Source organism: Ochlerotatus camptorhynchus, unplaced genomic scaffold (genome assembly GCF_037179485.1).
Source record: "Ochlerotatus camptorhynchus isolate MF236.1 unplaced genomic scaffold, CSIRO-AGI_Acam_v1.1 ptg000574l, whole genome shotgun sequence".
In the NCBI taxonomy this organism is placed as follows: Eukaryota; Metazoa; Arthropoda; class Insecta; order Diptera; family Culicidae; genus Ochlerotatus; species Ochlerotatus camptorhynchus.
Window position 1 is genome coordinate 1,142,784 of NW_027041055.1, and position 13,966 is coordinate 1,156,749.

At 39.5% G+C, this 13,966-nt stretch overlaps 3 protein-coding genes across 3 annotated transcripts in view; 2 read left to right on the top strand and 1 right to left on the bottom strand.

Moving 5' to 3' along the window:
* The window catches only part of LOC135713641 (adenylate cyclase type 10-like), a 70,609-nt gene extending 63,652 nt beyond the window's left edge, over positions 1-6,957 (bottom strand). Inside the window, exons 1-2 of the mRNA XM_065236784.1 lie at positions 6,841-6,957; positions 6,532-6,775 (exon numbers count right to left, since the gene is read on the bottom strand). Of these exons, the coding sequence (XP_065092856.1) occupies positions 6,532-6,775; positions 6,841-6,957 (361 nt within the window). The remainder of the gene's footprint in view (positions 1-6,531; positions 6,776-6,840) is intronic.
* On the top strand, positions 5,027-6,537 carry LOC135713620 (juvenile hormone epoxide hydrolase-like). Its single transcript, XM_065236760.1, has 2 exons — positions 5,027-5,817; positions 5,885-6,537. The coding sequence occupies exons 1-2, from the start codon at positions 5,067-5,069 to the stop codon at positions 6,520-6,522; spliced, it is 1,389 nt and encodes a 462-aa protein (XP_065092832.1). The 5' UTR covers positions 5,027-5,066; the 3' UTR covers positions 6,523-6,537.
* A 5,000-nt stretch (positions 6,958-11,957) lies between the features above and the next one.
* Positions 11,958-13,628, top strand: Bap55 (Brahma associated protein 55kD). Its single transcript, XM_065236769.1, has 3 exons — positions 11,958-12,270; positions 12,336-12,691; positions 12,757-13,628. Exons 1-3 carry the CDS (start codon positions 12,072-12,074, stop codon positions 13,468-13,470), a joined length of 1,269 nt encoding a protein of 422 aa, XP_065092841.1. The 5' UTR covers positions 11,958-12,071; the 3' UTR covers positions 13,471-13,628.
* Positions 13,629-13,966: the final 338 nt, after the last annotated feature.

Below are 13,966 nucleotides of genomic sequence, written 5' to 3' on the forward strand. Positions count from 1 at the left end.
CAGCTAGAAATCTAGAGTGTGTGAGTGATCTGGTGCTAATGGTGCTGAATGGAAACATAAACAAAGCAGAAATTCATATGAGAATATACTGCCAGTAAGTCAGCTGATCGCAACTGTCTCGTGGACAGCCTTATTAATATATAGCGAATTCGTTTATTATCGGGGTTAACACCAGTTCCAACCCAGTGCGAAACCGAACTTTTTGTCAGTGTTAACCTCAACCTGAGCTACACTGAACCAAAACATCCGCAATACTTCGAATGATTATTGCATTGCTCGAGCCCTTTAACAATATGCATTCGAATTTCGGATGATTTTCTTATGGTTGAATTCGTCGTCAGATGATGAACAACCATATGACTGTCATCCAAATACAGGATGATTTTCGTTTGAAAATTAGCTATAAAACATACGGCACTCAGAGGACAAACATTTAAGAATAGTGTGACATGCAAGTGCTTTTAATTAGATTTATAATTTGATTATCTACAATTCCATACTGAATAGCCATAATAAGCCATTCCATTATGGTTACAAAAAAAATTCGTGGTGGAGAAAACCTCCTCCACCACGAATTAGGCAAACATTGGTTTTCATCCTTTACCTTTTTTCGTAACAGCTCTGATAGCGATGCATATGCTTCCACCTCGTTTGTCAGCTCAGATCAGCAAATGACGTTCGATAGAATTATTTACATCATCGTTTTGAATGATTTGCGTTATGGGGCAATATGCATTTCCATTAAGTATGACAGTCATTCTGCAGAGAGCATTACGCATTTCAACTGAAAGCCCTATCCCTTGTCATAACAAGTTTCATCCCGTATTCGAGAGGAAAATCATCTGATTTTAAAACAACCATCATCCGGTTGCAGCTATCATTCGAAAAAGCGATTTCGGTGTTTTGTTTTGAATGGTCTGAGGTTTCATTCGATCAGAGGATGTTGTTTGTGTACAGTGTAGGTTTTAAAAACAAACAAGCAAACTGACGTTTGTCAGAAAACAAGCAGACCCAATCTTGATACCCGATCCAGGTTGGAACTGAATAATAAACGAATTCGCTAATAGTCTCGAACATAGTAGTCTAATAGGGGTAATGGCTCTGATGTTGGCCTACGAATCTAAGATTGGGCCCATCGCTAAAAATCTACTATTTTTTATCAATTTTATCTAGATGAACGCGTCATTTAATCGATTGCTGAATTTATGTATGGGCCCAAATTAGGGGCATTTAGGCCGACATTACATCCATTTCCCAAACCTATTTTTCATTAAATTATGATCAAACAATTGCCAAATCAAAGTTGGCACTCGTGGAGAATAGAAGAACGATGGTTTCAAAATTTTACACGGTGAGGTATACGTAGGTGCAATCTTAAAATGCTTTTATTTTGCAAATGGACCATGGCTCTTGTCCAGGGTCTGCTTGGCTTCTTTTGCTATCTAGGGATCAATGGCTAAAGTGTAATGTCTTTGATGTTTTTGGTGATGTGGTGGTGTTAGTGTTTCCATTTCCCTGGCAACCCAGGAATCGGAAAATAGCTGAACACTCTTCTCGGGAATCGGGAAATAGGTTTATCCAGTAACCAGTTATAATTATCGGTAGTTATTTATTAAAATTTGAGCATCGCTAAGATTTCTCCTGGAAAATGATTTGGAAAGTTTTCACTAAGTTTCTATTAGGAACGCACAAAAATAATGGTTGTTATCTGAATATCACATAGCGTAAGAAATTCTATATGAGATATCATATAGATTTCAGTGGACACATAACGTTCATGTGATTTAGTGGTTCAATTTCCAATTATAGGACCACATGAAAGTTATGTGAAATTCACATGGATATTTTCCACTGGTTATGTCATTTATTTTATGAGTGAACATTTTCTGGAAGTTTCTTCCAACTTCCTCTTGAAGATTTCAACCAGCTTCTTCGGAAGGATTCATACTCTGAGGCTAATAGACCTAAGAATTTCATAAGGCTCGACTTGTGAACAACATATCCAGAACAACATGTGAAAAGGGCATACAAGCTTTTTGTAAACAAACCTTTGTAGGCCCTTTTCTCATCAACCGAGGGTTGCCCACGCAAACCAGCAATATCATCGGGAAGGGGAAAGTGTCCCCTACTCGGTGATGTTAAAGGTTTGCGTTGGTGTCATATGGGTGGCGAGAAAACGGCATAAGAAGGTTTGTTTACAAAGAGCTTGTATGCCCTTTTCACATGTTGTTCTGGATATATGAATTTCATAAGCGTGACTTATGAATGATTTTCGGGTAACATGAGGTAGCTCTCTTATACGCCTTTAACCATTTCATTCTCCCAAGCGTTTAAAGACGAGCTCCCTAACCTCAACGTCCATTTATCGGTCCCAGTCTGCTCCGATTTGTTATTTTGTTGTCAACATTATTTTTCATAAGGCAAATCAATGAAATTCACACTCATTTATTATGGCAAAAATTGATAAGTGTTTCTAATGGAATTCTTACGTTCTTTTGCCTGCGTGTAAGATTTCTCTAGGAGATTTCGTCCGACTTTGCATGGAAGTTTGTTCCAATATCTCCATCGTTCAACGGAAGTTTCATAAACATTCCATATCAATAGTATCTTAAGATTACCCTCAGAAGTCCTACTGGCGACCGCTGGAAGTGGAAATTATTTTCACATTTTAACCGGGCTTCTCACGGAAAACATTTCTAAATGTGCAGCATGTGCCTTCTGACTTCGAGAAATTTCTTTCAACTTTCTTCTATCTTCGCCCTGCAATTTCTCACAGATTGTCTCAGAAGTGTCTACCGGTTTCCTTTAGAAGATTCGGTAGGTGTAAGAGAGGAGGTTGAAAGTTCCCCTAGAGTACGGCAGTATGAAAATTGAATAGAAGTTGAAAATGAACGAAGGGCCATTAATGCGAGAGTACTAGTTCATACTGTCGTACTTTAGCGGAACTATCAACGTACCCTCTTTAGACATTTCTCTAGCTAATAAATTATCACATTAAAGCTTCATGTTTTTTTTCCTTTGGTTTGTTTTCCGTCGATCTTATTTTCCGTGCTGAGCACCAATGCTACCGACGCCAGGAAGGCAGCTGCCACACCTGGACCCTACCTATCGAACCATCAACTCATGAACCGGGGACCGGCGCACTAAAGCTTCCATGTTAGATAGCATTTCCAACCAACTCCAAAAATATATGTTTTGCCTGGATTTTGTACAAATAATTTCCCTGGAAGTCAAACTAGGTTCCCAAGCGCTATCTTTATGGTGGTTTCTGTGTAGCAATTATTTGACAACCGTTAGAACATTATGTTATCACTGCTCAGTCTGGCCAGCTCTTTATACTAGACCATCTCTAGTTTTTAATATTTACTCGATACCGAGTTATTGAACACCGAGTTGTTGAGAGTTGACTGTACCGTATGTGTTTCATCACTTCGAATTTTGTTTAAGGCATTAATTAGGAAAATTTTTAGCCGTAGGCTAGTTCATCTCCAATCACTTCGACAGTCTTTTTCTCAATATCAAAATTTTTCACATGGCAAATCATTTGATTATACGTAGTAGAATAAGTAGAGTTAAACAAATCTGTAAAATTTATTCCTATTTTCAACGAACTGAAATTATTTCTCAACTAATGAAAGATATGCTATACTAACAAAATGATATTCTTAATTTAATTTGATGCAATCCCCTGCAATTCTTATTTGAGAAGTTTTTCTGCTTAACTAGCCCTATGAAATATACTTAGTTCTTTGTCTTCATCATTCCATTATTCTTATAAATTAACAAATCATGCAACATAAATGCATCAAGATTTCATTATTTGACTCGTGTATACCGGCCAAGCGTCTTTACTGACTAGGCTATCCTCAGGAGACTCCCAGACAGAACCAATTCTAGATACTGCTTTATCACCCATCACGAAAAAAAAATGGCACATAGGTAGGTAGGGTAAATTATGGCTTCGGCACCCATTGACTGTTTTCGGCAACCGAAATTGAAATGTTAATTTCACTGTATTTTCCCATCAAAACTCTTCGCTGAATGTATTAAGCCGATTCCTTACCTTTTCAGCTTCAATCTGATTACATTTTTACGACTGTGCAATCCTGTTATGTCATATTTTTCTTTAATTGAAATATACACACTACCAGTGGTGGCACGAGTCCTGGAGTATAACATTTTTTCCTTAACATTTGATACTTTTTGCGATAACCATTGTGACGACACACAAAATTGTAGAATTTTGCTGATTTCTGGCTAATTACTGCATTTATTTGATGTTTATTGCATGGAATTAAAAGATAAGAATGAAGACTGACCACTCATTACCATTGATGTCAAAATTATGCGCAAATAAGGGAGTTGGTAATTTACTGTCACACGCAAGCCTGCAGCTAAAATTTCATTACAATAAACTGTTTGGAAAAATCAGGCTGCGAGATTTTATTTATTCTCTATCTCCGCTGTTCGCTTGGAATGTAGTTATAAACGGTCGCCCGTGTGCTGGCTGTTTAGTTTCGCTCTGGACGATGGTTTTTCAAAAAATGTACTGTTGCCACCTCTGCACACTACAAAATACGGCTGATTTTGAGTTGCCGATAATAGAACAGCTGGTTAACACGCAGTTCAAATGGTAAGGGTGCCGAAGAAAAAGAGACTGCCGACAATAGTCACACTCACCTGAGAAGTTTGGAGCTTTGTAAAAACATGTTCAACCCGTTTTGATCAATTCTGTCGATTGGAATAGGTAGAACAGCAAGCAGTAGATAAATGTTAACAAACAAACCTGTCATGTATGTGTGTGACGCTGAGAAATCGCTAATAGAAATTCAGACGCTGCTTAGATTGACGAGAATACGTAAATTCCCCTATATGTAGCTAGGTAACAACAACCTGAATGTATGGATTCTTCTTTCACTTTCCATTTATGGAGCTTATCAATTTTATGAACCGGCTTTTTTTTTTGTTAAAGAGATTATAAGCATCGACCGACACTAAAGCTGCTTCTCTCGCTCGCAAACCATTTGTAAGTAGAATTCGGTACGAACAACATCGTTATCGGCGCCATGGGATTCGCCGGGCGTTTTGTTTCCGTGGCACTCACGTTGCTAGTGGCCGTGCTGGTCAAGGTCTACTTTGATTTATCTGCCCCGGCACAGGTTCCGGATATCGACTTTGGTGAATACTGGGGACCAGGAGATGCTAAGAATTATAAAGAAAACGTCATAGTCAACCCATTTAAGTTAGCCTATGGCGAGGAAGTGATTGGAAAATTAAAGAGCAAACTGGAGGATGTACCAAATCTGGCAGAACCATTGGAAGGTGCAGCCTTCCAATATGGATTCAACAGCAAACGGCTACGAGAGATTCTGGACTATTGGAGAACGGATTACCTCGGACGATGGAATGAACGCCAGGAATATCTGAATAAATTCCCTCAATTCAAAACCCAAATCCAAGGTTTGGACATACATTTCCTGCATGTCAAGACGGAGGTACGGAACCCGAAGCGAATTGTTCCACTATTGATGTTGCATGGTTGGCCCGGATCTGTACGTGAATTTTACGAGCTGATTCCAAAGCTGGTCACGCGAAGCGACGATAAGGAGTACGTATTTGAAGTAATTGTGCCGAGCTTGCCGGGTTACGGATTTAGTGAGGGTGCATCTAAGCAGGGACTCAGTCCTGCCAAAATCGCCGTCATCATGCGAAATTTAATGGCTCGTCTCGGGTTCAAAAAGTACTACGTGCAAGGTGGTGATTGGGGTTCCATAGTTGGAAATCTGATAGCTACTTTCTTCCAGGATGAAGTTCTCGGTGATTTAAGCATGTTGTTATCTCGCCCTTGGATGCGATAACTTATCATTTTGGTTTTCAATTTTAGGCGTTCACCTGACGATGTGCGTTAACAGTGCCCCGATCGGATCGGTGAAGAACGTTATCGGTGGAATCGCTCCCTCATTCGTCGTGGAAGATAAATACGTCGACTTTTATTACCCATATTTGGACCGAATGAAACTACTTCTGACGGAAACGGGTTACATGCATATACAAGCAACGAAACCAGACACAATCGGAACCGCCCTCACGGGAAACCCAGTCGGTCTTGCTGCCTACATTTTGGAAAAATTCTCCACATGGACCAACCCACAATACCGAGATCTCCCGGACGGTGGTCTCGAAAAGTTCTTCACCCTCGATGAACTCCTGGACAACATCATGATCTACTACCTAACCGATTCCATCACCACCTCCCAGAGGCTGTATGCCGAAGCTTTCAACATCAAAGAGATATCCCGCGATTTTGATCGCATTCCAATGCAAGTCCCCGCGGCATGTGCCAAGTTCCGCCATGAACTGGTCCAGCAAACCAACTGGGCGCTAAGTGACCACTTCTGCAACTTAATCCAAACCAATCACTACGACGACGGAGGCCATTTCGTCGCCATGCAGCTCCCGGAAGTTTTGTACCGCGATATCGTCCAGTTTGTGAACCGTTTGTACCGGCGAGAGGATCAATAAAAGACTAACCTGAAACATCGGCAAACATCATTGCGGTCATAAACTTCCTCGGCCGGTAATCTCGGGCACTACACAGCACCTCGTCCGGAATCATCGAACTGATGACCTTGTTCTTGAGCTCCTCACTTCGATCCGTTTCACCCAGAAAGTCCTTGTAAATATTGGTGCGGAGATTCAGATTTCCTCCGTGCCTTCCCAGGAATTCGTACAGAAAGCTGGAGCGCTCCGGGAGGTACTTTTGCAGTTTCTTTTTCTGGAATATTTCCGGAAATGGATAAGGATGCTAATGATTAACCGGAAGTTCATAGGAACCCTTACACCTTTCAGCCGGTTCTTGCAGCGGGAAATGAACAGTTCCTTGTCTATGGCCTTCCGAAGGCGGGCGGAACCCTCGCAAGGGTCATCGGAGGGGACTGCCGAATGAAGCTTTATCATTTCAGTCGGAAATTACGGATATATTATTCAACAATTCTGAAATACTCACGCAATTCCATCATTTTGCCTGTCAACTTTTTTGAACAATAATTCAAAAAGTTAAGCTCCGGTTACTACTTGAAAAATAAATTGTGGATGGCTACAAATGTTAGTAGATTAAAGATTAAACTGTACAAATGTTGTTGCGGATGCAACACGCAATACAGAAAAAATGATGTTCAATGCACGGCAAATGAATCAACCCATATTTGAGTCCCGTTTGCTCAAATTCGTAAAAGTATAACACTGATAAATTAAACTATTCCCATTTTCCTTGAAATTTAATCAATTTGACATTAAACTCAGTTTAATAATATCGAATGCTTAACAGTTAATACACTCAGGTCTTTTTTACACGGGGGATACGTACCGTGTAAAAAAAAAACCGTGTAAAAAAAACCTACGAGATTTTGATTTTTCGCATGCTTAAATGTTTTTAAAAAATCGGATTTTGATGCCATTTGTAATTAAAGCATGATATGGTCCATACAGACATATATTAAAAATTTCTGTATTTACACCAAAAATTGTGATTTTTTTCTAAGTATGCCATTCAATTACCTATAGCTTGAAACGGTTGTATCGTTGTCGAGAAATCGTTAAAAACGTACCGTGTAAATCGTGGAAAACCGTGTAAAAATAACCGTGTAAAAAAAACCGCGTAAAAAAACCGTGTAAAAAAAGACTTCAGTGTACTCTCTTTCTAAAAAATAAGCATCTGATATTAATCCCATTTTAATCATGGTTGATTAGATTGCAGATTTTTTTTAAATAAATTTTAAACATTTTTGATTCTAATTTAATAATTTTTGATAGAATTTCAATATTTTTCGTTTATATATCAGTAAAATATAATACTGTATAGATTATTTCGAATTTAATCATGCTTGACTGCTGTCCAAGTAATCATGGCTCGGACTCAATAAGGTGAAGCGGGAATCTACATTCTTTTTAAGCTTTTTTGATTTAATTTATCTTTGAGTGTACACTGATAGGGTGAATCAACCACTTCATTCGAGCAGTTAACACACGGGACTGACATCAAATGTTTCCACTATGGGATTTCACAAATTTGACAGTACCCTCTTAACTGATCTATAAATTTATGGCCCATAACAAACTTGAACAACACATACAAACTTTACAGATGTATTGCATATTATAAAGCTAACAATGATGTAAACAATGACTTCTTTTGATGATGTCTTGAAAGTCAAGGCATTGTTTACAAATCTGTTACGCCTAATTCCAGCTCTATCTAGATCGAGGGGGGCGACTCTATCTACGATGCAGGAAAAATTTTGGTTTGCTGTGGTTAGCTGCGTGCACGCTGAATAGATATGAAGAAGATTGTTGACGATTTTGAAGATTTCCTGCAAAAAGATGATGCGCGATGCAAATAGATGCGAGAAATCAAAGAAGATTTTTCGAAGTTTGATTCGCTAGTGTGAGATTTGTTGAGTATCTAGAATTGAAATTTAGATGTGTCGCCCCCCTTCGATCTAGATATGTTTAAATCTAACATACCATGTACTTTAAGGCAACATTGGGGGTGGAATTTCAAAAACCAAAGTCGGCCGCGACATGAGGGTGATCGGATTTGGATCTTGAGATGATGGATTTTAATTCTTAATTCGCCAATCGATAGGATTTTTTTCTACGAATCTGTTAAAATTAAGACTTTATCATTTTTCAAAAAATTACAATTGAAAATTGCACGGATGTGCAACTGTTGCTATGATAATTATAAATATCCCCAATTGCCTGTGAAAAGCGATTTCCCTAACACAGATGTCAAAGTTGAATTCCATCCGGTCTTACCAAATGGTGTTTATTGAATCACCACGTGGTGAGTGGTGGTGTTCTCCAGTACATAACGAAAGGCTGCCTGCAAGCAAAGAGCTGCAGCCCAAATGAGCATCCATAGAAGGAGGAAGAAGCCGTACCGCTATTGATCGGAATCAGCAGCTCTTCGTGAGCCGCTGTGGGCCATCTATGTCAAGCGCGTCATATTAAAGAGTATAAACAGAAAGAACCCCGCTCAAATTCCTATTCCTACACAAAACACAAGCTTCTGCTGCAGTTAACAAATAAGATTTATTATTTAAAACGCAATACAGACTGGAGAGTTATAACATGTTATAACGGTTGTCAAATAATTGCAACACAGAAACCAACATCAAGATAGCGCTATAACATGTTATAACTCTGTAGTCTGAACGTACTATAAGACCACATAGTCCTACGACAACCCCATAAGACTGTCCCTAGTAGTTTTTATATAAATGTTGGATTTTAGCCGAGGGATTTCCACCAAGCTTGTAAGGTGATCGGTAATCAAAAATTACCACAAATTATTAAAATAAATAGTGAATATTGAATTACTCCTTAATTTTAATGAAATAAAAATAACTTTTGGTAATTTATGGGTAATTGACCACTTTGTCAAGCAGTTTTGGCGTGACCAGCGATTACACAAAACAGGACCAACTTATTTCTATTTTTTCATGAAACGCACAAATGTTGGCTACTTTTCTCGAGGTTCTAGCACAAACGAAGTGACAGACGACTAACTGGCAAAGAAATCCATTTAAATAATGTGGTTCACTGTAATAGAATTTTCTTGGAAGCTTGTGCCATCATCCACCAGATGGGTTAGTTTTTTTGTTTTGATTTGAACAAAGTTGATTTTGTGTACAATGATTCTTTGACAGTGTGCAAAGAGTGCGTATAATTTTGTCATTTTTTTATGCATTTCAGTTTTGAGTAGAGTGAAAGAGATAGAACCAAAACATTCTAGTACATTTGGTGAAAATGCTAGTTCAATCTAATAGTAGTGTTGCCATGTGGTACCATCCAGTAGTAGTGGTGTTGCCATGTGGTACACTGAAAAATTGCAATAGCAGGTTAGTCACCAAAGTTTTCGAGCCGCTCCGTCTGTCACTTCGTTTGTGGTTCTAGTAGAAAAAATCTCAAAATAATGTTTTATTTCAAAGTTCGAGTGGTAGTAAACGTCATTTAAAGTGCTCGAATAAAGTGGTTAATTGGGTTCTTTAATTTTGAAAAATATATTGGATTTTATATATCATCTGAAAGAGCTTCGTTTTCTGAGCACAACCATATTTTTTTTCGAACCCACACACTTTCATCTCGATTTTTAAATCAAGATTTAAAGCAAAATAATAACTTCACTACCTGCTTCACTATTTGATACTAAACTGACAAACTGACAGCTCGCTCCCATACAAAGTGACACCGAGGGGCGCTAATAAGGTGATTTTTGCAAATGTAATCGTACTTATTTAAAATAGTTCCAATGTACCAAAATTGATGAAATTTTGGGTTTGGGTTCCATTTTTAATGCTGATTACGAATATGCATTTACCTCAGTACCCTTAAAGAACCCAATTTCAGTAATTCCTACTGATTGGAAAATAATTTGGTAATTTTAAAGATAATTAAACAGTAATTCGAGTAATTCCATAAATATTTGTAAAGTTCTTCTTATTCTTCTCCTTTTGTTTATAATTGGTGATAAAATTTTAACCTTATGTATTATGGTATTTTGGAAGTGATCCTTAAAATGGTGGTTGTTAAAATTATAGTTACTATAGATATAGATTAGTTGTATCTATAGATAAGCGGAGGCATTAAAAGTTGTTTTGGCGACCATGAAAAATAAATGATCTTACTGGCATCCGTGAAAAAAGTTCATGCCATCATAGAGCTTTTCGTTGTGCAGATTTGTTTTGTTTCGTGCGTAAAAGTTCAAAATGAAGTGCAAAGCAAATCTTTACAACAATGTATCGAAGAATGGTTTGCTTTATCTTTCATTCTTCCGTTGTCCGTGAAATAAATCGGAATGTGGAGTGTGGAACGCGTTTTCTGCTCATAATATTACAATACTTCTCCCTCAAACAACACCATGATGACGTCATGCTCGTTTGGCTACACTAACTGACAGTTCGTTTGGCTACATTATACTTCTAGATATAGCTGGAATTAGGGCGTAACAGTCTTTGTAAACAATGACTTCTTTCGTTGATTTGTAGGAATTCAAGGCACGCCTACACAAAACAACATATCCATCGGGTAGGAGAAGTCTTCCTCTACTTGATGGTGATGTCGATTTGCAAGGGAGGGCGATGACTTTCGAGAAATCATCGAGGGAAGCCATTGTTTACAAAAGCTGTTACGCCCTAGTTCCAGCTCTATCTAGACTTTTCCTCCGCTTATCTATGGAATCTATAGTATCTATAGTTAAAATATATAAATTGCCCTTGGAATTCAAGATCAAATTTTCATTATGTCGAAAGTAACATTCGCATCGATTCGAGCAAATTAAAATTTTGTCTTGATGATCGAAAAGGTATTCGTATTTCCAATTGGGTTCTTTAATTTTGAAAAATATATAGGATTTTATATATCATCTGAAAGAGCTTCGTTTTCTGAGCACAACCATATTTTTTTCGAACCCACACACTTTCATCTCGATTTTTAAATCAAGATTTAAAGCAAAATAATAACTTCACTATTTGACACTAAACTGACAAACTGACAGCTCGCTCCCATACAAAGTGACACCGAGGGACGCTAATAAGGTGATTTTTGCAAATGTAATCGTACTTATTAAAAATAGTTCCAATGTACAAAAATTGATGAAATTTTGGGTTTGGTTTTCCATTTTTAATGCTGATTACGAATATGCATTTACCTCAATACCCTTGAAGAACCCAATTCAACACATGCACACAGAAAAAAAATAATTGTAATCGCAACAAAAATCTGTCGCCCCCTCTGAATTTTTGCTAACATTTTTCTTTCAGTGCAAACGCTTCTCAACCGAAAACCCTTTTCCTCCAACCCTGCAGCAGCTGTCAAAATGATCGAGCTTTGTTTTCGTTGAAAAGGTCTTTTCTCCGGTGTTGAAGTGTCAAAAGCTGAAAACGTCGTGTGAAAAGTGCAAGCGAAAGTGACGCCGGTTCGTGTTTGTTTGGCCGGAGGAAAATTCGCACATTTTTCTGGTAAAAAACCATTAATTCTCGGTGGAAAAGTGAAGATCCGACTGCCCAACGATGAGCGCCGGTGGAATGCTGTACGGTGGTGATGAAATTGGCGCCCTGGTCTTCGATCCCGGACATCATTCGCTGCGCGTTGGATACGCCCAGGAAGATACCCCGAAGGCGGAGATTCCGTCTGTCGTCGGTGTCGGACCGGCGGATGCTGCGCTGAACTCGGATTTGGAATCGAAAGCGGACAACAATGTCGCCAGCAGTGAGTTGCGGTTGTGGGGTTGAAGGTAAATGGTTCGGTTCAAACGATTTTTCATTCAATTTCAGCCAATAAATACTACGTTGATACGACGTTCGTCAGCGTGCCAAGACCGAACATGGAGATTCAGACGTACATGAAGGACGGAATGGTGGACAATTGGGATCTGTTCGAGAAGGTGCTGGATTACACGTATGCAAAAGTGATCCAATCGGAATCGATGTACCATCCGGTATTGTTTTCCGAGGCGGCATGGAATGTACGGAATAACAGGGAAAGGCTGACGGAGCTGATGTTTGAGAAATACAGTGTACCGGCTTTCTTCCTGGTCAAGAATGCTGTTCTGGCTGCTTTTGCTAACGGGAGAGCCACAGCTTTGGTTGTGGACAGTGGTGCCACTCATACTTCCGCCGTTCCAGTTCATGTAAGACGGATTTGCATTCTAAATTGTAGAAACAATTGTATGTAATCTAACTGCTTTTTTCGTAGGAAGGATATGTCCTCAGCCAAGCCGTCGTGAAATCCCCTCTGGGAGCCGACTACCTTTCGCTGCAATGCCGTCAATACCTCGAGGGTCAGAATATCGATCTGACTCCGGTCTATGGGATCGCTGCCAAGGACGTAATTAAAGAGCGGGACAATGCTCGATTTACGCCACGTCAACTGCCGGAAAAGCTGACCTCCTCGTGGCAGCAGTACATGCTGAAAGGTCTCCTGCAGGACTTCCAAATGACCATAGTGCAGGTACTGGAAGCGCCATACGACGAGCGTGCCGCAGCTCAGATTCCGGCAGTTCATTACGAATTCCCCAACGGTTACCATCAGGATTTCGGCCCGGAGCGATTCAAACTGGCCGAGAGCTTGTTCGACCATACGATGCTCGGAGCTGGTCAGTTGGCTTCTACCAGCGTTGGAATGTGCGATGCCGACGTGCGCCTCTCCCTGTACGGATCGGTCGTTGTTACCGGTGGAAACACTCTGCTGCCGGGCTTCCCGGAACGTTTGAACAGGGATCTGCAGCACCGGGCACCATCCAATACTCGGTTGAAGATGATCTCGGCCAACGGTTCCGTTGAACGGCGGTTCGGTGCTTGGATCGGCGGATCAATTCTGGCCAGCATCGGAACATTCCAGCAGATGTGGATTTCCTCTCAGGAGTACGAAGAGTCCGGCAAAAGCCAGGTTGAACGGAAATGCCCTTGAACCCAGGCGCAGGTGGACGATAACAAATAAACTAGAATTTAAGGATGTGTTGTAGCTGATTAAGATTTTACGAATTATGAAACAGTGTAATTGTAACCTGCTCTTCTATTTGGGAATACAGATTGAAAGTTTGACCTGTCTAGAACGTGAGTAGAAAATTTTGTTTACTGACTAATCTACGCCGGATTCCTTAAAATAGAACTTTTGTTTTGGAACTCGATTGATCTATTGGATTGATAACGATAAATTCGTACTTAATAGTTGTTCAATGAAAAATGTAGCAAATTTTGCCTGCAATTGATAATCTTGAAAAGCGTGTTGCAGTTTTGCAATAAAGACAGCGTTTGGCTGTTATCAGCACAGTAATGAGGCGCACTGGAGAAGCTACCAGAACGGTGGCTCACGCTTTTATCAGCCAGAAGTGCATCGTTGTTTGATGTTTCTGCGGAGTGGCTTTTACAGCCGATCAGTATGGTAGCGTTACCAGTTTGATTAG